The 24658-nt window shown below is 36.1% G+C and overlaps 1 protein-coding gene across 2 annotated transcripts; it reads right to left on the bottom strand.

Annotated features, from left to right (window-relative positions):
- Window positions 1-1251: 1251 nt before the first annotated feature.
- LOC131067105 (ACT domain-containing protein ACR4) lies at window positions 1252-7074 on the bottom strand. Of its 2 annotated transcripts, XM_058002040.2 has the most exons (8): window positions 6589-7074; window positions 6283-6489; window positions 6130-6175; window positions 5647-5761; window positions 5469-5536; window positions 2463-3062; window positions 2213-2317; window positions 1252-2106 (listed from the first exon to the last, which is right to left on the bottom strand). In XM_058002040.2, exons 2-8 carry the CDS (start codon window positions 6351-6353, stop codon window positions 1756-1758), a joined length of 1356 nt encoding a protein of 451 aa, XP_057858023.2. In that variant the 5' UTR covers window positions 6354-6489; window positions 6589-7074; the 3' UTR covers window positions 1252-1755. The 2 variants fall into 2 exon arrangements, with proteins under 2 accessions (XP_057858023.2, XP_057858024.2); XM_058002041.2 differs by lacking the exon at window positions 6283-6489 and having other exon boundaries at window positions 6589-7073.
- Window positions 7075-24658: the final 17584 nt, after the last annotated feature.

The raw sequence follows: 24658 nt of genomic DNA, 5'->3' as shown, positions 1-24658 counted from the left end.
TTTGACCTAAAATGCTCCAAAAAATCAATAATCAACTAAATCTAACATATGCCTTTTCAAATCTAGCCTCCAATATTCAATTTGGGCACTTCAAAAGACAAATGTGATTTTTTCATTGTGAACTCAATGGTGAGCTCAAATTTGCTCCCATGATTGCTCAAAACTACCTATTATATATATATATATATATATATATATATATATATATATATATATATATATATATATATCACATTTGGTACACACATATATATACCCCAATTGCCCTCTTGCCTTGAGCTAACTAAGCAATTGGCAGAGTTTGATGTTATGTTAAGTATATAAGACATTAAATACATTCATTCTAATCATCGAGTATAAACATGCTCTCTCTCTATCTAGAGCATTGGATCAATTAATAGTAATGCAGTTTGTTTCCAATATGTATTCACAATTTGAGGATTGTTCTGAAGAACTTACCTCCCAATAACAAATTGATAGCTTTATTGATATTTCTAAATACCACCAAGTCCATATATATTCATGAAGAGCAAAGCAAACAATCATACATTAGAGAAGTTGCAAAACAAAACATTATTAATTGTAAAGATGAGTTTGAACTAAGAAAAAGGATCCACGGCCGCAACTTTGTCCCAAATATATGATCTTGTCCTCTAACGAGAAACAGATCCAATACATGTCTACTAAGGCACTTCACTAACAGTGAGGCATCATTTTTTGAGCATACACACTCTCATTAGAAAAAATCTTTTTCATTTGGCACTCGTCCTTCGGTCATCAAACTAAGTTGGCACCCATCTTTTTATTTCCTTTCCTAAAATATCAAGTACACTTTTCAAATTTTTATTAACCAGCAATCATTAGTTCTAACATGGACCCATTTGTATTTGTTTTATATACATTTGATGGGATTAGAACATTACATACAGGGAAAGTTTATTTTCCTGAACCTGAACCCACAACATAGATTGAAAAGAACCTAATAAAGTTCAAGAACATGTAAAATATATATCGTGTGCGAAATTCAGCCCTGTCTTATAAGGGGTCCTCAAAATTTCTGATTTCTGTCTCAGAAATGATACCCTTAGATTACGGCATCTTTTCTTCTCCCTTGCCTATTCTATAGCTATCAAGAATAAGGAAGCATCTGAAAAGATTATCTATTGAAAATGAATGTTTCTGAGTTTAACTCTCTACTAAATCCAGAGACATTCATTCTCAACGCTATGGACAGTGGAAGTAAACGATGTCTTTTACAGATTCTCTATTGGCTCTACAGAATTACTCAGAAACTGTATTTAAAACCTTTATCATACAAAACAAATGCCAAATGTATATTTAAAGGGTAGGGATGTGTTTATTTTGCTGCCATGTATGACCATTAATTTACAATGTTTGGCATCAAATGGCATGTCACAGGACATTCTCCTCCGAAGGGTATGTACAAGATTATCCCAAGCTTGTGCTACTTTGTTATTCTACATATCATACAGAAGCGCATAAGAGAAAGGATATCTGAATCAGAAATAGGTTGAGTTCCCTCTAAATGTGGAATGTCAATAACTGAGTCAAAGTGTGGTCCGAGGGCAATGTAAGAGACCACCCAAATAATGCTAATTTCCTACTAATACAAATAATGAAACCTTCCATGCATATGTGATGATTTCTTTATGGAGAGGGGATGGACATCATAGGTTTGGAGAAGTTGGGTGAGGGGTCTCTCAGTAACAAGTCTTGGTTCTGCATTCACAAGGTTTAAAAATTAAGTTTTATAAACCTTAGATTGCACGGAAAATGTTCAGATTTGGGTTTGAATAGATCAGTGAATGAAAACCTATTCCTGTTCTCTTGTGGGGTTGATTTCATATGCATAGAGTTTTCTTTCACATGAAGTACTGTTTTCCCTATTTCTTGGCGAACAGCTTCAACTGTCTTGAAATCAACAAGGTTTCTTGCTGCATCTGTGACATAGAAGACATCCACTCCCTTTTCTCCCCTGTTTGCGATTGCTGCTCTTGTCACTGACAAACCATTCTCTCGAAAAACTCGAGTAGCATCACAAAGCAGACCAACATGATTGCTTTTGCATAATTCAAGCCTCAAACCCTGCAAATAGAGATTAACTCATAATTACCAGTTTGATATTAATGCATGCTAGCACAGTTCAGAGAGAGTAAAATAAAACTATCAACTGGAATGAGCATTCAAGTACCTCTGAGACTCTTCTTTCAATTGCTGCCTCCAAACACTGAATCACACGCTGCCTTTCTGCTTCTGAGTTCAGTGCTCGACCATCTGCATGCCTAATATAAAACTCCTACAGATTCCACAAAACAATGCAGTCTTTGTCTTCAGCCAAAAACAAGCCTCCAATATATGAAATCCAGTCACAAAATGAACGGAAATGGAAGGTAACATATATAGAATTCAGAGGCTTAGAAATCCTAATAACCAAGTCACACCTGATATGCGTCCAGGCCTTGTGAACCAATGGAAGCATGATAAACTACGTACTGCATGTCTGTCAATGTGCAAACTATATCAAAAAGAAGCTTCGCTCTATCCTTGCATCGCACAATAACCACAGAATATCCTTTCTCATCACAGTTATGAACTGTTACCAATGGCCGAACATTATCACACAATATCATCTCGCCTGTGTTCATTCGCTCAAAGTCTCTGTCGGCAAACATCATTTGATGGAGACGCCTTTCAGTGTGGGTAATACCCATGGAAACCACAGTTTTGGCACTTCTTATGTCATTATCTCTTGTGATAACCCTACTTAGAAGTTTTTTAATTGTTGAAAGCCTTTCTTGATCATGAATTGCTGTGCCTGTAGTTTTATCAGTAACGTTCAAAATGCAGGCAACCCTTGTGTTATGTGTCCACACCTCAGCCCGAACAACATTACAGCCCCAGTCTGTGAGAACAGCAAATACTTCAGAAAGTAGCCCTGGCCGATCTGTACCTGTCATTTCAAGTGCTGTGTGCTCTGACACAAACTCTACTCCAACAGACTTCCTTAGTAGAGGAAGAACACAAGCATTTGTTCCCAAGGCCTGCAATCAAACAACAATTCAGACTAGGCACACTAACATGACTCAAAGATTGTAGCAGTAAAATATTTGCTTTGCCCAATTGAAAATGCAGCAACTAAATCCTATTCCACAGACTATTTGAAAGAAAGGTCCTCTAAATTGCTTGAAATAACATCAACATATAGAAATGACAGAAAAGGATGGTAGGGTAATTAACGGTAGCATTATACAAGGCTATTTGTCGCTTCTCAAGCTTCCTATGTATCAATATTACAATATAGTAAATGAACAGGATAGATGTAGAGAAAGTGAAAACAGTAATAAGAATGAAAAGGGATTATCCACACAATGGAATACCACTGTATGTATCTTCTTACCCCAAAGAGGTACCAAATTCCCAGAAAAGAAACTGCAAAACAGAAATTAAAATTAACCTTTTGAAACAAAAATTGTGACAATCGTCAAGGAAGATATGAACCACATATAAATTTTCGATCTTAAGAAACATATCATCCAAAAGCAGCAAATAGTACAAAGAGATGAAGAATAAAACTTTAACTAATGATGGTTCACCAGAGACTCTAGGGATTGGTTATACAAATTTACATGAATAGAAAAACCTAATAACCTTGTTTGTAGTTGGCAAAATGCACTAATTCAACGAAAATATAACTATATACCAAACCCAGAAGAAAATGAATAAATGTAGGGCATATTTAAAGGAGACCATGAACTTTGTCAGACCCAAGTCTAGATGAGACACATTTCCTTAGCAAATTGACCTTGAAATGTACACTCTCCCTAAAAATTGAAATTGATTCAACAAATGGAACAACAAGACACTAGTGTTCCCTTAACGTGATAGAAAAACATTCTTCCAAGGCTAATGAACTGAGCATCCAGAGCAATGAGCAGACATAACAAACTCATCAAAAGGATTCATGAATTTCACTGAGGCAAACATAAATAATATTTTCCCACTTAGGGCTCCTTGGGCTAAAGAATTGCAGTTCATAAATATTGGATACAAAAATGACATGAGATCATGTATATTGCCCATGACACAAAACAACAAATTCATTTATAATATCTGTGAGCACATGATACACTAAGCCTTCAACATGAATTATGTTTGCAAGTACAGGGAACAATGTTAAAAAGTTCACTTGGATGACTCCAACAAAAGAGAATACTGATGGGTAGAAGTAGCTCCTTCGTTTACAACCAATGCACATTAAGTAAGAAACCTTTTTAAAACTTAAAGGACTTTACGTTGAAGAAACAAAATAACCTTTATTTTTCAACTACTTGAAATGGAAATTTACAAGCTATAAAAAACATTGTATTGGAAATGAGGCCTATTTGGGTAAAAAATCTACAGAGGCATAGGGTAAACCTTTTGGATTATGAGATGAAATAGGAAATATGGAACCTGTCACTCAGAAATTGATTGTCTAATAGTGAAGAGTACATAGCTTTCTACAAAACAGTTTCCAGGAATAACAGAACAGCCTTATTTGTAGCAATTTGATTGTACCAACAAAAAATTAGTTGAAATATTTTCAAAACATCTATGTGGTGTATGCAATGCAATGAAAAAATACGAGTTCACATAAACCATTCTCACAGTATGATTCTCAACCTTGGCCATGACTATCTAGGGGACTAAATGCAATAACCGCTCTGAAATCCAGCCAAATAATGCCCTTTATATGCTGATATAAATACACTTTGCTTTCTTTACACCTGATTCACATATATAGAGTTGATAAGTAGGAGGTATTTTCCACAGCAAGTCAAACAATGATATTGCTATCAGGGTTCAACTGTGTAGTTTTTTTGAGTCAAACTCATTGACCCATGTTTCATGAGTAGTGGTTCACAAGAACCCATCTCTCATGAGAATGAATGGTCCACTTAGCACTCATTGCATCTAGGTGATGCTCACAGGGGTGAAGCATTGGGCCTTCCCGGGAGGTCACCCATCTCAGTACAACTCCAACTCAAGCGTGCTTAACCACGGAGTTCCCTCCAAGGTTAAACCCACTTAGCTTGCAACCCTATTTGCAAAACCTTCAGCAAGTGTTGTGCCTTATGAACCATTTTTCAGGCAACTATTGCCATTTTGTCTTTATGATAGTCATGGCCATGGGCCTCACATTATACCTTAGAATTGTGATGATTGAACAAGAGGATTGCCACACCCTGTATTTGAGGGTTCTTACTTTGATGCCATATAACAAAAAGTTTTAATGAACAAGTGATCGTCATCATTGCAATGTAGTAGTTTACTACTTGTAGAATTTAATGAACTTCATTAATGATTTCTAATGAATCAAAACCAGATATCTAGACACACAAAGTGAAAGGGACCATAATTAAGATTGTGTCTCTTCAAACTAGGAGAGAAATATAAAGCATAGATACCTGTTGGATATTATTAATTAGCCCCTCATCAGCAAGCTTGTTCCCATTCTTGTCAGTTACATGGAAAACTGTCACATACAAACCAAACGCGCAGTGCAAAAGCCCTCAGAGATAAAATCAACACACTTGTAAAAGTTGTAGTATAGAAGGTAACTCGATGAGTTGGGTGAAGAATTACCATCCATGAACCATCCACCAAGAGAAGATATGTAAGCCTTGCTAATGATGAGGTCAAAATCAGCCAGCACTTGAACAACCTCCAAAAGGATCCCATGTATATTGAGACTGTCAACCTACACAGAAAAGATTATAAAATCCTAGAGAATTTGGCTCAATTATTGCATCTAAACATAAAATTTGAAGTCAGTAAACCAGACCAAAGGATAACATGAATTTAGCTACAACTATCATGTTGTTTTTACAGTTTCAAGAGTACTCTAGTAAACATCAAACTTTTAGAATTAGAATAAAGAATTCAACCTCATTCTTTCTGAGAACTCTGAAACCATCATAGAATGACTTATAATTTTAGAATTAGCTACAAAAAAAAAACCTAATTTCGTTACTATATTATAATTCTCGGTATAATACACTAACAAGCCTTTGTTGACAACACATTACATGATAATACAAGAAACCCAAATATAGAATTAACACATACCTTGACCAATGTGGCATCCTCACAGGCTTCATTATCAATTACCACCCTGATCATCAATAACCAGTTCAGTACTACACCTTCACTTAAAAAATAGCCCAAAAGAATTTAAACATGCATAGCCATTAATCATACAATGAAAGAAATTTTAAAAACCTGGGAGGATTCATTCGGATTCTCAGTTTATCATATTCGTTATCCAGGTCAACATGATCAAACCACTCCATGACTGATACCCAAAAAGAACTTAACTATCCAAAGAAAGCAACAAGGAAATTCGAATTCACAGAGGCAACCCAATCCCCAAATTTCTCACAACCCAGTGTAAAATTCAGGGGAGGATTTTAACTGTGGTGACAACAACTGTAGCAATCACAAACGCCGACAATCAGACATGTGAAGGAATCTAAAAAGAGGTTTGCTTTGATTTGTTGAGTGACCTTATTCCTTACAAAAGCTTACCTGATGCAGTCCCACCAGAGTTTTGCCTGGACATAATTTAAAGTCAGCGCCGCCTCCACTTATTAGTTAAAGACTGCGTAAAATGTCCGAAAGGTTGCTTACTCATTTCGCAGAATGACCGTATTTAGGGACTTTTGGCCTAAAATACAATCAAAATCCTCGGAAGACAGTATCGTACGAAGAGGAAGATTTTGCATGAATATTCATCATACTAAATTTGTTTGATGATCTAGGTCCACAATCAAAATTAGTCCCCAAACTGTGCGTGAAATACCCAAAAAAAATCAGGCGGGACCATTAAGCCAGTGGCCATGATACCCAGAATTTCAAGTTATAGTTTTGTTAAATACGTGGCGTATGGAGTTTGTGCAAGATGAACATTATTTTACTCTTCTCAGTGGAAAATAATGCATGCTGTAACAAAGTTGAGCATTTCACATTCTCATTCTCATTCATCATAATTGAATGAACAGCTAATCATGTGGGAAAAGCATATGAGAAGAGAATATAAGAAAATGGAAATGGGATAAGGTAAGTGGAGCATAATTTCGTAATTAACTTTATATATTACCCATTTTAAAAAGAGATTAAAAAATGTGAATGCATGGAAGGTACAAGCAATCACTTTAATGCGTCTCTTAATTAAGAAATTATTTTCATTTTTAGAAGTTGGTAGAGTAGAATTAAAATAGTTTGCTTTAAATATATTTTGAATTATTAAAATTGGGTTAACATTTTATATTGGGTTCATAATTAATTGTACCTTCTGAATATTTTTCACTCTATTCATTTTGACTATAAAATAATTAATAGTACAATCAATTATTTTTCATAGGTGTTTGATTCTATTGGTTGCCTCATTTCATAAATGACACTACTTTATATTTAAAAGATTCTCGATCAACATCATGAAATGTACTTTTTTGTTATATTGGAACTAACTTTAGTTTGTATGGACATTCAAGATTATTTTTTGATGAATAGTAGTCATTTCCATTAATTAAAGAGAAGGTACATTGTTCACAAAAAAAAAGTAGGGGGATACAAGATAACCTCTCAGGAGTCAAAAGAGTAGAGCCTAAAGAGTCAAAAACCACAATAAACACAGACCAAGTCCAGAGAGAAGCTAAAGCAATGGCCAAAGGAGGCAGATCTCTATCATCCTTAGGACCCCATAAATTAGTGGGTGCGAGATCGCCAGAGTCAAATGCGGGAGCTCTTTAAAAGAGCTAGGCCATCCATTATCACCATCGAAAGTTGGCACCACCGGTGGCCAGGTCCACACTCCCCAAACCCCACCTAGAGGCAAAACCCCTATGTGCCGAAGAGGCAAAGCACCACTTGTTGAAAGCATTGCCACCACCAGACTAGTTGTAGGCAGCCTAGGATTGCAGGGTCTGGGAACAGCAAGTGAAAGAGCTACATCCATGTCAACGGTCGTGGGGCAAAGACTGATCATGGGAGGCAAAAGGACCAATAGAGGGGTCGGTAGAAGAATTTGGAGGCACTCTAGCAACCGTACACGAAACATTTCCCCAATGCTCCAGAAGGATTTGAACATGGGCCACCTCCAAGGCAATCTTGTTGGCTTGCACTTGAATTTGAAGCATCACATTATTACATAAACACACTTAAGTAAAAAGTGAAACATGAATATCAATCAAGCTATGAGATAACAAAATAGCATTTTTATTTTTCCATATTGTAAAGAGGATTTCCACATTGAAAGCATGTCAAATTTAGGTAAATTTGAAGGGGATGCAAGGCAAATCCCCTAAAAGGACCATATGTCAGGAAAAGGGCTCTTGCTGAAACAGCTGAAAGAAATCATGAATCCAACACCACAAATTTTGAGCATAGCGGCAAAACCTAAAGAGGTGTGTGAAAGTTTCAGGTTATCTATAAGAAGGGCAACACGAATCAGGAATACACATATGCCTCAAGCAAGAGCCCAAAGGCAAGCCTTGAAAAAAATTACATCAAGAAAAATGAGTGAGCTTGGTCTCAAGGATAGCAGATAAAATATTATGGAATCTACGACTCCAAACCACCTGAGAGACTGCAAATACCACTAAAGATTAAAGGTTGGCACCATGGGCAGGTGCAGAGAGAGCTAGCAATACCTCATCCAAGGTTTGTAACTATAAAAAGAGATATTGGGGAACCAATGCCAATCTTTCCACCAAGGTTTCATAGAATAAAAACCTAGCTTGTGTAGCATATTGAGAGGCAAAGAAGAAACAACAGTGTCAAATATCTATTGATTTGGCCAAATAAGCTAGAATTGGGTCTACATATCTTCCCAAGAGCAAAGATTCATACTAACTCTAGAAAAAAGTCTCGAGGTGTGCAAATATTGCACATATGAAAGCACAGAGCATGAACCCCAGGCACATGCACCAAAAGAAGCCCCTGAAGCTGAATGAGTAGAGACCACTAAATATTGTGTTGGTTGAAAGAAAGACCATCTCTGAAACCAAACCCATTCCACTAAAGCCAAGGCTTGACAACTTCCCAAGCACACCAAATACTTTTTGCAACAAAGGTGGCTTCAATATGAATGACATATTTCATAATAAGAAGGGTATGAATCCCCTTCTAGGAAGGTTAGTTAACAGGAAATCCTAAAAAAATATAATGTCAGAGAAGGATTTTCCAAGCCTCTTTTCTAGAGATGGCATAAATGACCCATTTAGCACATAAAGTGAGTTGTTGCTTCTGAGTAGAAAGAAGCCCAAGTCCATCGGAATCACACAGGAGGCAACATAACTCCCAAGCCACTATATGAAAGCCACAATGATTAGCCGAAGAGGCCCATAAAAAATCTCTAAGAAGTTTCTCAAGTTTATTGTAAGAAGCTTTTGAGGGAGCCTAGCAAGATGAATAATAAACATGGGTGGCTATAGGAATTTTAGAGCAAATCTAAAATTTACAAGCTAAAGAAAGCGGCTTGGTGATCTAGTAAGCCAACTTTTTCTTAATTCTAATGAGGAGCACATTCTAGAGGTCCATAGGAGAGCCCTGTAAAGAAAAAGGGATACCAAGATATTGAAATATTTCACCATGACCTATCCACTTCAACCCATATTGGAGCATCCAATGAGGAGCTAGGAGAAACGATTGTTGATAACACTAGATTGTGTACCCTTAAATCAACAACCCAGAGGTCAAACAGAAAGTGTCAAGACACTAGGGAGCCTCCCGAACATTATACTCATCTTCAATGAGGGTGAGAAAAGAGTCATCCACAAAATGGCAATTGACAAGATGTGAGGTAACTCAAGCAAGGAATTTCCCCTTACCCACCCAATGGAGATAGAATTAGCAAGCAAATACCCAAATCCCCCAGTGGCTAGCACATACAAGGAAGGAGCCAAAGGGAAACCCTAGTAGATAGATCTATATAGCCCGAAGGTTGAAGATTGGTGACCATTGATGATGATGCATGCAGATGCATCCCCAAATAACATCTTCACAAACTAGATGTAATGAGGACCAAAACCAAGAGCTTCAAACATGGCAAGAGTGGAAGGCCACTCTATCAAATCATATGCTTTGGCAAAGTTGATCTTGATAAAGATGGCACTATGTTTAGATCGACGAGCCCATTTTATGCCTTCATAAACTACAATGAGATTATCTAGGATGAATCTAGATTTAATGAAACCAATTTGTTTAGGGTGGACAATTTATGAAAGAAGACAATAAATCTTTAGAGCCAAGGCCTAGGCAACAATCTAATAGGAAACATTGAGAAAAGTAATAGGTCGCTAGTTGCAAATGTCTTCAAGGTCACATGCCTTAGGTATGAACTTGATATTCCCTTTATTAATTAACTAACCAAGAGATTGATAATTAAAGAATTCTAGGTTGTCTTCGGACATGTAGTGTCGCAATTAAAACACTTTGTTGGTGAAGTGGCCACCAAGTTTTAAACCCCTGCTGGGCCATTGTGCTCGCAGGACTTGTGTCTTTGTTGGGCCATTGTGCTCGCGGGTTTGAACAAGTGAAGTGTGGGCATGAGGTCCCTCAGTTGTGGCCTCACTGGTTCATAGCTTCGAGTTTAAAGTGTTTCATGTGGAGCTAGAGGGCGTGTCATGCCAGCGTTGCTAGTCGCGTTAAATTTTTTACTAGGCATTATTTTAAAAAAATAAAAATTTAAAGGCTTCTAGGTAGACCTTATGCAAATCAGACCTCACACAAGGCCAAAAAGATTTGTAAAATTCACAAGGAAATCCATTTCACCCAAGGGTCTTATCATTGACCATGGAGAATGCAACTTTCTTAAGGTCCTCAATGGTGAGAAATTGGTCACAAGAAAACCTTTTGTACTTCAGAGAGCCAAGAGGGAACAACATTAAGGCACTCACGCAGAGCCCTATTTCACTCAAGCAAGTCTTCTTAAGCAATAAAGAATTTCTCACAATGACAAACAAACATCTGGAGAATATCTAGTAGCTCAAAGAATAGTATATGACCTTCCTTGATTCTTTTCATGCTTAGTGAGGAATGACAAGCTCAAAGAGCCAAGAAAAATTCTTTGAAATAATGATCCCCAACCTTAAGCCAATGAAGAATAGCTTTGATCTGGGTACTACAAACAACATGGCTATCAACTTTGATGATCGAGTTGAGCAACCCTCACTTGTAGGGTGGGAGAGAAAGGATTGGCAGCAAGAGCCTTCATGGTGTGATGGAGATCCAAGGTGGTAACCTTGTATGACTGTTGGTGATACATGGCTAGTTATCGACCATAAATCTAGATAAAGCAAGTCGTACATTGAATAACACCATTCCACCGAGTGATCCACCCAACTTGTTGAGTCAGGACAATTCTCTAAATTTCAAACCCGCTAAATGTGGGCCATCATGGGCAGATGGCTCAACAAATAGGTTTTAAAAAAAAGAAACTAAGCCTTGGAAGTTCGTACATGACCCACTTGCCATTCAATGTTGAACTTGATGGGTTAGTGGTCTAACAAGGTAACCTCAAGGAGAGGTAAAATTGAGAGATCTTGATAATCCCCAAAAGAGAAAAAGGATCGTTTCATCGTCATAGCATGATCAAGCCATTTAAATGTTATTTGTGAGGATCCAGTTATTACTGAGAGGGGGGGTGAATCAATAATAACAATAAAATTTAAAACTTTAACAATTAGCAAAAAATTCTTTCAAAACAACTCATAAACAGTACCGATAATAACTATAATCATACTGCTAATCAGATTTATCAAACTATTCTTCTAAGTGTTCATCAACATGCATGTAATAGAAAGATATCAACTTCAACACATAAGAAATCAATCAACACATGAACACCAATATTTTCATGTGGAAACCCAAATGGGAAAACCACAGTGGGAATTGGTACCCATAAAATAATGCACTCTTTCAAAATGCGCCTTTTTAGGAGCATAGCCCGGTTAGGAGAAGACCCTGTTAGGAGTCCCCCGGTTAAGGGATTTACCTCAACCCTATTAAGATTTTTACTTTGTTAGGAGTAACCTTGTGAAAGGATTTAGAACCCAAGCTAATGAGTCACCCGGTGAAGGGATTTGTACAATTAGGCCTGTCAGGACCTACCCGGTTAAGGGGTTTTGAGTCTATTGCAATTGTTAGGGAACAATAGATGTATGATCTAAAAATAACACTCTTTTCTTACTTGTAAAAATCCTTTTCTACTCCAATTTTCTTCTCTCTTGCAAACACACACACTGGTTCGACCACACACTCTTCTTTTGATCACTGACACAGTAAATCATCACAGACTTAAACTAAATAGTTGGTTACAAAAACCTAACCTCGTACTAAGATTTACATCATAGGTCATCACAAATCTTTACAAATCATTACAGATCATCATATGAATCATTACGACAAATTACAAATCAATTATAGTCGTTGAATGATCACTGCACATTGTTCTGATACACTTTCAAACCCTTAGCTCATTCTACTAAGCACTTTGCTCATTCCCAAGAAATTTGCTCTTTGTATGTGCCAAAACAACATCTTATTCATGTGGATTAAACCGTGTCATCACCATCTTACAAACATAATGTAATACACCGTCGAACTCAAAATCATTATCAGTTATAAGATTTGAATACCAGTTCTTAAACCCTACAGAAAATACATCAGTCAGTCACAAACATGACTTCTGATAGCCAAAACATGATGTGGTTACGGTCGTAACCTCATTACAATGTTACAAACACATATTCCAAACCGCAACACCAAATTCTTCAACAATCTCTAGATCCAATTACTTAAGCATAACACAATTTCACATTTACCGGTTAAAGTCCTATTTCCCAGTTAACTGTCAAATCCATTCCATAGCTTTCTGGTCAATCATAGATGACTTAGATAGCATGATAGAACAATGTAACCATACTTGCCATCAATGACAACACAAACGGATCATCAAGTCATCAAACAACATCTCAACTATATCATCACCAACAGTTCTTATACTGATTCATCAATATCATCAACATTTGTGCCAATATGTCAACATTAAAAAATCTATCAATATCGACTCCAAAATTAATCCACATATACTAAATGTCATGACGACAACGACGATCAATGTTGGGATCAAAGAGCCCCAATTTATTACGCATGTAAAACCACAATTTCACCAGTTGTCCATCAAAAGGGAATTAAGCCTTCTTTCTCAAAGGCCACCTAAGCCATATTTAAATCATAACACACTACCCAAGTATCTAGAGGTAACGAATCTGTAATCCACCACCACAAAAAAGATCACTCAACAACATCATTGAGAGCAAAAGTATTAATGATCCCAAAGGAATGATTGTCTACTAATATAAGGATCTAAACCAACTGCTAAGTAGGATCCAACCCATGAGCCATAATTAAAGACTGCCAACATGGTGCAAGGAGAGTGATGACACCTCCCTAACCTGTCTCATGATTGGAGGAAAAACCCAAGCCCACTGACCAAATAACTTGACATGCGACATCAAGCATGAACAAAGCAACTTTGATTTCTTCAAAGTAAAAAACATCTAAACTAGGATATTTTTGTTGAGTATCCCACACTAAGTACTTCCTGGCAAGGTCAATAAGACCTCAGACATTCCATAATAAAATTCATTATTCAAAATCATCCATGGTATCCTCATCCACAAGAGAGGAGAATCTATTTTGCAAGAAATCAGACACCATCTAGAAGCCAAGATAAGAAACCATGCACTTTTTTGGAGCTCCATTGCCAACCTCCACACAACTAGAAGGGTTGAGAGAGTGACAAACAAATGTCAAATGATTTTTAACACTAAGACAAGCTGAAGAGTTTGAAACCAAGCGATGCAAGAAAAATTATCATCAATCATAGAAGCAATAGGCTCCTTCCCTTGAGCTGAAGGGTTTGAAATAATGGGTTGTAGTTGAGGCTATGCTTGTAGTTGCAACTACAGCTACAAAGTAGTGAAACCTTGCTACTTGAGAGAAACCAAAGCAAATGAGGAATTATTTCCTTTATGAGATACTATAGTCCAACCTCCCCAGCTTTAAGGGCCTTAGAAGAGCATGAAGGTGTAGAATCCATGGAGGAATTCTTAACCCACAAAGCGGCTAGAGGGAAATCCTTAATCTTATGCTTGAAATATTGGCACCAAAAACAAGTATTGAGCAAATTCAAATAGAGAACTTGTTGTGAGTGGAAGAGACCTCCAATCTAAATATTAATAGTCTCTTTGAGGTCTCAAGATAAATCAACTTCAATACAAACCCTCTTCTAAGGACAAGCACAGTAAAACCGACTGGACTCAACACAAACAACCTTGTTGATGGATTGGGCAATGGTTTAAAAAAATGGCCAACAAGGCAAAGGGAGACCGAGAAATTCAATCTAAATTGGGACCTTGAGCTTCTTGTCATCAAAGATAGAGAAGTCTCTCAATCATGCATGAAAAACAAGCAGAGATGACCAACCATACCAAGGGCCATGCTAGAGGATGGCCTGAACATAGTTGGACTTAGCAAAGCAAAAAAAAGCCTTTGATGAGATTTTGGATGCCATCAAGATGGACCCTATGAAGGGCCTGGGTCTTGGCGACCCAATCATGAAGCATGCTTTTGGGCAGAATCCTCCCCACAAAATAACCTATCAAAGTAAAATTTTCAAGCCACTGACATGCACTATCAAAATCTTGAACAAGCAAAACAACATCAGAGGTACCAAATGACATACCTCATGAAAGACCTTGGGTGCAAATTTCCTAGGGCATTTATTCAGGGGTGCCATGGTCACCAAATGCCAAAACTCCAACACCAACATCAATTGTTGAATTGAGGCTAGCCAAGGCCATTATAAACTTAAAGGCTTGGGCACAATAAACGTAGTATAATGGCAGACACACTCAAAAAAATAGAGGATAGGCTGAAACAAGCAAAACCCTAGCGAAGCGAAAAAAACCATCAACCATCCATCAAGACTATTTAAGAGATGAAACAAAAAATAAATAAGAGATTGTGATTAAAATAATTTATAATAAAATACATGATATTTGTATCTATTAGTTTTGACATAAAAATGAGAAATTGTAAGAATTCATAAAGTATTTAAAGAATTAACAATAAGAAAATCGACGTTTAATGAAAAATAATGAATAATATTTATTTTCATCTATTTGCTTCATATGTTACTCAAGATTTATGTTATATTTATGCAAATTTTAATGTTTTTCAACAATTTAAAGTTAAATATATTCATGTTCAAATGTAATGATTAAAGTGCATCATATTTAGAGCTTTGATTCTCAATAAGTATTGCCTCTTTTGATTAGCATCTACAACATAGTTCTAAGTTTTGTTGAATTAGGTTGTTCATTTTGTCTTTTAAATATCATTTAGAATCAAGATTTTGAAAGTAATTCGACAATCATTTACAAGCAAAAATTTGAAAATAACTCAACAATTTCATCTTTAATCCATCAAAAGATTTTATAAAGTTTTATTATGTTAGAAGCAAAAATTTGAAAACAATTCAACAATTTCATCTTTAATCTATCAAGAGATTTCATAAAAAAATTATTATATTAATTTAATATTGAAAAACTAGAAGGATGAACATCATTCTCCAAAGCTTCATCTTTAGGAGAGAGATATTTGAAAGAAGTGTTCATATTCTCTTCTTGCACCAATGGCTCCTCATTAGCGGGACCAATTTTAGGAGAGGGTAAATGGTATCTATGAATGAAAGGGAGATCTAAGTGATCATCATATGCATGGAAGGTGTTGGATGTTGTTGAGAAGATTGTTGGAATGATGTGTTGTCATTGATGTCAACATATTCTTCTATGTATTCTAGTGTTGCAGTTTGATTGGATGAGTTGGTTTAGCCCGTGTGTTGCAAACGAGCTAATCCAGTTTAAAGGGTTTTTGGTATGTTGTTTGTAGATGGTTCATTCCCATTTGTAGAGGTCTACATGATGTTTTGATCAAGTTATGAGATCCGGTATTATGGATGTTATGCAGTTGTTCGTGTTATTTGGTATTCTAGTTTGTACTCTGTATTGCTCCAGAATTTATATATCTTTAGTTGTGGATGTGTGGGATGTATTTTGTATGTTGATGTGTGTCCTCAGTTCGAGTGGTTCATGATTTGGAGGTCCGCAAGTGAATATTTCAGGTTGATAGTTAGTTATGTTAATGTTCTTGTACTTTGGTAGAGAGATGATGATGATTTTGGTAATCTGAGTTGTTGCGGTTGTTGTGGTGAAATTCAGGTTGCTTGTGAATATCTCTAGATCATGTTCTATGCGTATTGGTGGCTCACATTGATTATTGTGTGTGTTATTGAAGATTTTCTTTGTCCAATGATGTTCTTCATGTTATGCGACATTCTTGGTGGTTGTAGCATTTTGTAGATGATCGAGGCATAATTGTTGGAGGTGTTGCGTATTTGTGGTATTGATTTGGGTCCAGACTATGTCTTAGCCGACATTGTTTTGGTCTTCATGTATTTTTGTAGTATGTGAGGTTAATATTTTGTAATTTTTATTAAGGGTTTGACCGACCTTGAAATATAGGTTGAGGGTTTGTATAAATAAATGTAATAATCATGTAAGATGGATGTCTGTGAGTGTCTACAATCTTTGAGAGTGTTTATGATCGATTTGTGTGAGTGAACACGTGATTTGATCTTTCGAAAGTGTGAAGGAGAGAAGAGAAGTGTTGCAGAGAAGACTATGAGCTTAACTAGAACTGTACTCAAGCATATGGAGATGTTATTGTCACAGTTCATGTGATCCGGATTGTTGTCCAAATATTTTTGTAAGTCAGCGAGACTTCCTGTAAGGGAACAAGCCTTCCCTAAAGGTTGTACCCTTTCTAGGTTTCTTATCTTGGAGTAGTGAACTCTAGGCAATGTGCTTGAATGCATGTGCAATCCCATTGTAATATTCACACTTACTCCTAACAAGGTATTATCTCATTGTGGATAGGTTCCCACCATGGTTTTTCCCTTAACCGGGATTTCCACATCAAAAATATTGGTCTTATGTGTGTTATTGATGTGGTGTTGTTTCATGCTTTAATTGTTAGTTATCAAATTTGATTTGTGGTTTAAGTTGTAGTGAATTTTTGTGCAAACTGATTCAACCCCCCCTCTCTCAGTTTGTTGCATTGTTACCAACAAAAGGGAACATCATGAACATCTTGAATGTAACTTGAAATTGAACTAGCAAAACAAGATAAGAACTTCATATGCACTTATGGTCAAATAAGAAAAAAGATGTAACCAAAGCAATGCTCACTCAATATATGCAATGAAATTATGCAATATCTATAGACACCTAAAATTGTCTTGCTTAATTAAATAACTAATTTATTTATTTAATTATTTTATCCTAAGTCTTCTATTAATTAAATAAATCTTTATTTATTTAATTAATTCATTTATCTTCTTTTAAGGCTTTTCTAATTTAAATAAATTATACTTTTATTTATTTAAATAATCCTTTTCCTAAATTAAATAAATACTTTTATTTATTTAATTGATCCCACTTCCTCTATTAATTAAATAGATCTTTATTTATTTAATTAATTCATTAGCCTTTTATACCCATGACATGTGTCATTCATCTCTTAATTCCTACACCACCTACCCTCTCATTATTTTCTTATTTTCTCTACCTACCCTTTATCCTAGTCGACCATTTATCTTCCCACCTCTTAATCTTATCCCTCCATTTCCTACAGTGTTCTCTATATAAAAGGATGCCCCCTTCCTTTTCAACCCTATTCGTCTAATCAATGTGTCTAATCGACCATATGCAATCAAGCCTTCTTACGATCTAGCTATCAACCACAATCCATTCTTTGTTGAGCTCTTGTGCACACATAAAATCAGAGAGAAAATATATCAAACAAGATCAATGGAGATAGGAGACAATGGAGATTGAAATCCTACTTGACATGTGAATGGTAATATTGCTTTATTTTGATTATTTGCATGATCTTAGGTATCTCCATTAGTGTATGGTGGATGTTTTATTCTAGGACTTAGATTGTTTGTGGTTGAATCTTCAGGGTTTTACAATAGTTTTTCATCATCATATTTTCACTATATAAAATATAAAATATAAAAGTATACAAGTGTAAGAAGCATTAGGTTCACCAAAATGTAAGTTAGAGAATTTCAGGGTTCCACAAGTTAAGCTTTGTAAAGTAGGAAATGACCACATTAAAAGGAAAGTAAACTCAATATATCCAACCTCAATTCTATTAGGAAGAGGGTTGGACACTAATTGGTTTCTTTTCTTTTTATTTGAGTTGAAAATGCAATTGAAAGGATGTAAATTGGAGGCCAAATCTAGGGTAGTAAGGTATATGCATGAACTAGAAACTTCCATTGATTATGCTACCTAATATTTAAATAGAAACTTTTGAACATGCATGGGAATAAAAAGAAAATCTAAAAGTGTCACTAATACATTTGGCCTAAAATTCCGATGGAGAAGGTATATTGTGACCACATTTGATTTTTTTTTTTAATCCCCGAATTCGTCAAAATTCCGACGATAATTCCACATTTGGTTTTGACAGAGAAGGCATTACTAATGAAATTTGATTTTTTTGAAAAAAAGTGCCCGTTTTCGTCAAAATTCCGACAAACACAGGCATTACTTAAAAAAAAAACACTGCAATTCATTTTAACCCAAAGCAATCCCGCACAAGCTTGGCGTCGACCTCTGGCAACCCTACACGCGATCTCCTAAAAGGTTAGGCTCTACTTCATATGAATTTTCATTTTAAATTAAATCTTCTTATGCCTTAAGCTTTCTATCTTGAATATATAAACCCTAGTGCCCAATTTGCTCAATCTAGCTACATCCACCTGCCATTGCTTCCTCTGATACACCCACCTTAATAGATGCCTCCACCAAACCACAACTTATATTTTCCAAATTTCCTAACAAAGCCCTACAAATAGACCTTTATGAATCTTTGTCGAAGGTCTCAGGAGATATGATCTACACAAAAATATCGAGAGATATATACATGCACCATTGGAGGAAATCAACCACAATAGGTTTGAGCCACTCCGAGGAGAGCTCTTGAAGAGAAATAATGAGTATAAACTAGAATATGCAAGGGTTGTAGAGAAGAAGCTTGATTCTTTAAGTATTTCTTGGATTTCATCCAAGAACATGAGTGAGTTCGCCTGTTTCTAAGCCGCCTACATGATAAATTCCTATACCTAGACAAACCATAGATGATCACAAAGAAATATAGTCAAGAGATCATTGGGTTGACTGCATGATTTATTGTTGGCTCTACTCAAACAACAACAAGCAACCCACAAAGGGAGTTTCAACTATTTTTTCTACAATAACATATTAGTACACAAAAACACTCTTCATAATGATAACCATAAAATTACAACACATTTGCACACATAACTATGCAAATGTATACTATCTATAATTCATAAGATGACATACTTTAGTACTTATAAAATAATCTTATCGGTTAGAAAGTATCATGATTTTAGAGTAAAAATTTGCAATAACTAGAGTATAAAATTCTATCAAGCCAAATAAAAGAGTCATTAAAATAGGATCATAAAATTGATCACGCGTTTCTCTATATGATTATCATTGAAATGTGGTGTTATATTGCAAAGTCAATATGTCAAACAATGGTATGCTTGGGATGGACACACTAACTAAATTTGTTTGGCTAGATGTACTAAAACATATGAGATCTTGTTCCTTTTGGATAGGGAGAGTAAAACTAGAGGTAACTTGTCACCCTTGGTAACTAGAGACTGAAGATAATACTTAGGATTTGAATCAAGGACCATTTTAATTACTTGCATCCCTTTAGTATATTGTACAAATTCATATATGTCTTCCAATATAGCAACTTGATGAAGATCTTTTATCATCACCTTTGAAGATGAAAATAAAATATTTTGAGATTCCTCTAGAGATAGTAAATGTGAAGGCATTCCACACTTAAATTCCTCTTGACTTACCTCCAAGTTTTTCTTATGTTTTAATTGTGTGGTCGTCAAGTATAAATTTAAAGTTTGCAAGTTTGAAGTTTGTTTCCAAGTGTCATTTCAAGTCAGCTAGTTTGTCCAAAATTTTCCTATTTTATAGGTGCGAAGTCATGATTGTGTGTCTGATTTGGAAGTTTTCTAAAAAAGAATGACATTGAACAAAAGAACAACTAGATTATACAAAAGTGTAGAAAAATAGTGCAAAAGCATCATTCAAGGTTACAAATGTGTACAAGAATTGGACAAAGGAGCAATTCTAGGTTACATATGTGCTCCTTCCTTTGAGACATTGAGCTTAAAATGCAATTAACAACCCTCTTAGATGTGCCATCAAACGTTAAAATTAAATTATCCATTGGTGAAGGAATTCACTTGACCCTATTCTCGCTTTTGGACCACTAGTGTCTTATTCACCAAGCTCAAGAGATTAAATCATTTGCTGAGAATATCCATATTTCTATGGAGAGGGTCCCTACTTATCGTAGGATTCACCAAGTCATTTGTCTCAGCCAGAGATCTATTGATCATTCTATAGACATTATCTATTGGTTTCATGCTAATTTGGATTTTCTTTTAATTCTTTCTAGCCAAAACGATCCAAAATCATTAGTAGAACTATTTTAGAGATAGCTTAAAGTGGAAGTGGTGTTGCAATGTAGAAAACATCTCAAGTCATCTTAATGGCAGTTATAAACACGAGTTATGGCCTTGACAAATGGGGGTGCCAAATAAATAATTTTCCAACACATTTTCAGTTTTCCATTAGGTTTGTCCTTATTTGAATGGGACACTACTTAGTACTAGGTGTGATGATTCTTTGGTTCCACCAAGATCCCTAATATACTACTTTTAGTAAGTTTTCCTTTTTTTGAAAGCTATATAGTGGCTGAATTTGAATCATCTAACAAGAATAGAAGGCATTCATCTCTACTACAAAGTTTACCCATTTTTCTAAACACACTCGATTAAAATAAAGATCACTTTGTTCAACTATATTGTAATTATCAATTTTGTGTTTTATTTTGTTCAATTTTTACTTTTGGTACAATAAATTTCTCAACTAGTGTATTGTTCCCCAAATTACTAGCCTAATTTAGATAAGTGCTATCACATCCTAGTTTCTCTTGCATGTACCATCAAATGTTGTCAGATATTGGATATTTGAATTGAAGACGAGATTCAATGATATTGAAGAACTAGCTACTAACTCCTCAAATTTCTTCAAGTTGTTGATCTAGGTGGCTTGAGGAAAACAAAGATCAAGGATGATTAGCTGATTTGTGTTGATTCTCCGAAGTAACCAAAATAAGTAGTGAGCCCCATTAGAAAGGTCATTTGGAAATTGGACTCCCTTTAGAGCCTAGGTAAGTTGTGACATCCCTAAGTTTGATGGGAAAATTGATGTAGATGTTGTTGATGATTATATTTCTAAATTGGAGATGTATTTCTTTGTAATTTCTTAGATTAGAGAAAATTATGTCTACCCTACTTAAATTAGAATTCCAGTTCAACAATGTTGGATTGCTAGCTTGCTAGCCAAGGAGGAGTTGAAGGAACTCCACTTGATTTAGTGATGGAGGTGAATTTCAAATTGGGAGATTTTTCCTATTCATTATTAGACCTAAAGAAGAATGGAAAGTTGCAATAGATGCATGTGCTCAAACACCAACAATAACTACATAACAGAAGCAGATGTAGCATATGCTCTCAAGGTACAAAGGCATGTTGATTTTGTTGATGGGTGAACCTTTGCATTGTTAGGTAAAGCTTTCAATTGATAATGTCCTTGGCACACCACTACTAAATTGGCCACCATATAAAAGCCCATTTTTGGACAATGATGATTTCAAACAACTTAAGAAGTTGATTTAAAATGGTAATATTGACCAACTACTTTTGCTTTGTGGAAGCCCATTATTTACTTTGCAAGAAGAATATGGGACATGGTGATTCAAATCAACTATTGGGTCCTAATCAAGACCACTACGAAGAACAAGTTTTTGATCCCTCAAATTGTTGACCTCATGAACCAGCTCTGAGGAGATGAATTTTTCAACAAGATTGATTTGAAATCAGGGAACCATCAATTCCTTGTTGAGATAATTAACATTTGGAAGACTTTATTTGATTCCAAGAAGGGCTTGTTTGAGTGGTTATTGATGCCCTTTGGCATAATCACTACACCAACAAAATTCATTTGGATGATGAATGATGTACCTAGATTCTTCATAGGTTGTTTGTGGTTGTCTACTTGGATGACATTCTTATGTTCAAAAAGATATGGGAATAACATGTGACAAGTTCTTTCCAACTTGCATCAGCTTAAGATTTATGCCAATATAGAGAAATGCTCTTTTAGAATGGAGAGGATCTAGTACTTCAAGTACATTGTTGATGAAGATGGTCTACATGTTGACCTAGAGAAGATCTTGATCTATAAAAAATATATTGTTCCTAGGATTCTCATAAAAATCTTGAGTTTCTTGGGGCTAACTAAATTCCACATTAGGTTTTTGCTCACATTTATTCACATTTCATTGCCTCTAAACATGCAACAAAAGGGGGGCCTAAGAAAAGTTCATATGAATAGGGCCACAACAACAAGCATTCACTCAATTGAAATAGAAGTTTTGTTCAGTAGCACTCTTTGTTTTGTCTGATTTGTAGCAATCTTTTGAGATCAAAATAGATGCCTTAGAGAATACATGGGGAGAAATCTTGGCTAACATGAGAATCTAGTTGCCTACCATAGTGAGACATTTTCTAACATAGTGTGTAGGCACCTAAAATATGACAAAGATTTATGCTATTATATAGGTTTGCATACAATGAAAGGACTACATATTGGAAGGAGATAATCATCCATACTTATCACAAGCTTCTACAGCTCATGTAGACTCAAGGTGAGTTGCAAAATGACCATCAAAGGTGCTCCATTTACCTACAATTATGAACCATTTCTAACATAGTGTCACCTGCGACTTTTTCTATTTACCATAACAAGATGTTTTATAACATAGTGGGTAAGTAGCTAAAATATAACAAAGAGATATATTCTATCATTTAGGTTTGCATGCAATGGAATGATTACATTTTGGGTAAGGAGATAGTCATGCATGTAGTACCCCTACTCGTTTGAACTAATTAGACTCATGTTTTATTATTGTTTAGTTTCAGTGGATACATTACTGAAGCGTCCTAAAATTGTGACACTTGCAATTTCGACTGCATTTGGGTCTTCACGATGGCGGCGCAACGTTGAACCTGAATGGAGACCTCGAAAACTGTTTATAACACCAAAAACTGCATTTTTCTGCACCCTGGCCTGATCCCTCCTTGCACCCTGCTGTCACGGGAGGTGGGACCATGGCGCCCAGCACCCTGGTCCTTCAGGACTAGGGCGCCCAGTGCCCTGGTCCCCCAGGACCATGGCGCCCAGCGCCCTAGTCCCTGGCCCTATTTTGGGCCCAGTCTCTTGTGGGCATCGGGTCTTTAAGTTTGCAAATGGGAAAATAATGTTTCCTGGTCGGCCTAAGGTCGGGAAAATCAGTCTATTAGCCCTAATTGACAAGTATATAAACTACTTTTCCTCTCCTAGAAAAGGAGGAAGGAAAGGAGCAAGAACAAAAGGCAGAAGTGATATTCAAACATTCAGACATTCAAGCATTCAAGCATTCCTTCAAGCAATTAAGCATTCTAAGTCTCCATTCAAGGCTAAGTGTTGCATTCAAGACAAGGATTCAACCATTGAACAGGAGATCACATACAACATACAACATACTACATGCATTACACCTTCGCATGTAAGGATACAAACATCCTTACAACAAGGTATCAGTACTTGTTTACATTACAAACATTTACATTTACAACATTCTCATTTCTTGGTTAATTCCAAAACTGGGGTTTGACCTAAAGGCAAACCCCTCATCCCTAACCCCCCAATCGTCCTCTCTTTTCTATGTGTAGGTTGTAGGTACGCGACTGTAATTGAAGATCTGGAATCCTTGTGCAGAGACGAATAGATCGCCCTTCATTTCACGGATTTTTCGGAGGACCGTGTGCACGACGGGCGCCATCGTCCCGTCAACTTTCGCTCAAATTTTCAGAACAGCACCGTCTCGACATTTTACTACTAATTCCAGGTCCGCAGCTTCATCCCATATCCCTATCTCTGTTTATAAGTGAATCTTTCCTACTTTAAATGCATTCCTAGTTCAATCTTTCCATCTACATTCTTTACAAAAGAGGGTATCCTTGATGTCTTAACCCTTAAAACTCATTTAGAATCCAATCTTGCATTGCGTGGGATTGGATCTTGTGGGTTTCAACCCCTCTTTTGAATGTAAAGTCCCCCCTAAGTGAAAATCATCAACCCTAGTGACTCTCCCTTCTCTCTCCTTGGAGTTGGGGAGGGGAGAATAACTAGGGTTCGATTTTTCCGCTTTACATTTTGGTGAACCCGATGTGAACATCCTCATTCTGATTATTCATGGTTAGATCTGAAAATTTTGCTTTCCTAATTGTATT

The sequence above is a fragment of the Cryptomeria japonica genome, chromosome 8, assembly GCF_030272615.1.
Source record: "Cryptomeria japonica chromosome 8, Sugi_1.0, whole genome shotgun sequence".
NCBI classification, from domain to species: Eukaryota; Viridiplantae; Streptophyta; class Pinopsida; order Cupressales; family Cupressaceae; genus Cryptomeria; species Cryptomeria japonica.
Note: the sequence above shows the minus strand (reverse complement) of the source record. Positions and strands in the feature narration are given on the sequence as shown.

Coding starts and splice junctions, on each gene's coding strand:
- LOC131067105 (XM_058002040.2), bottom strand. CDS start 6,353: ATGGAGTGGTTTGATCATGTTGACCTGGATAACGAATATGATAAACTG. Junction 6,176..6,282: donor ATCCGAATGAATCCTCCCAG/GTTTTTAAAATT, acceptor ATTGATGATCAG/GGTGGTAATTGATAATGAAG. Junction 3,063..5,468: donor TAATTAATAATATCCAACAG/GTATCTATGCTT, acceptor GTTTGATTGCAG/GCCTTGGGAACAAATGCTTG.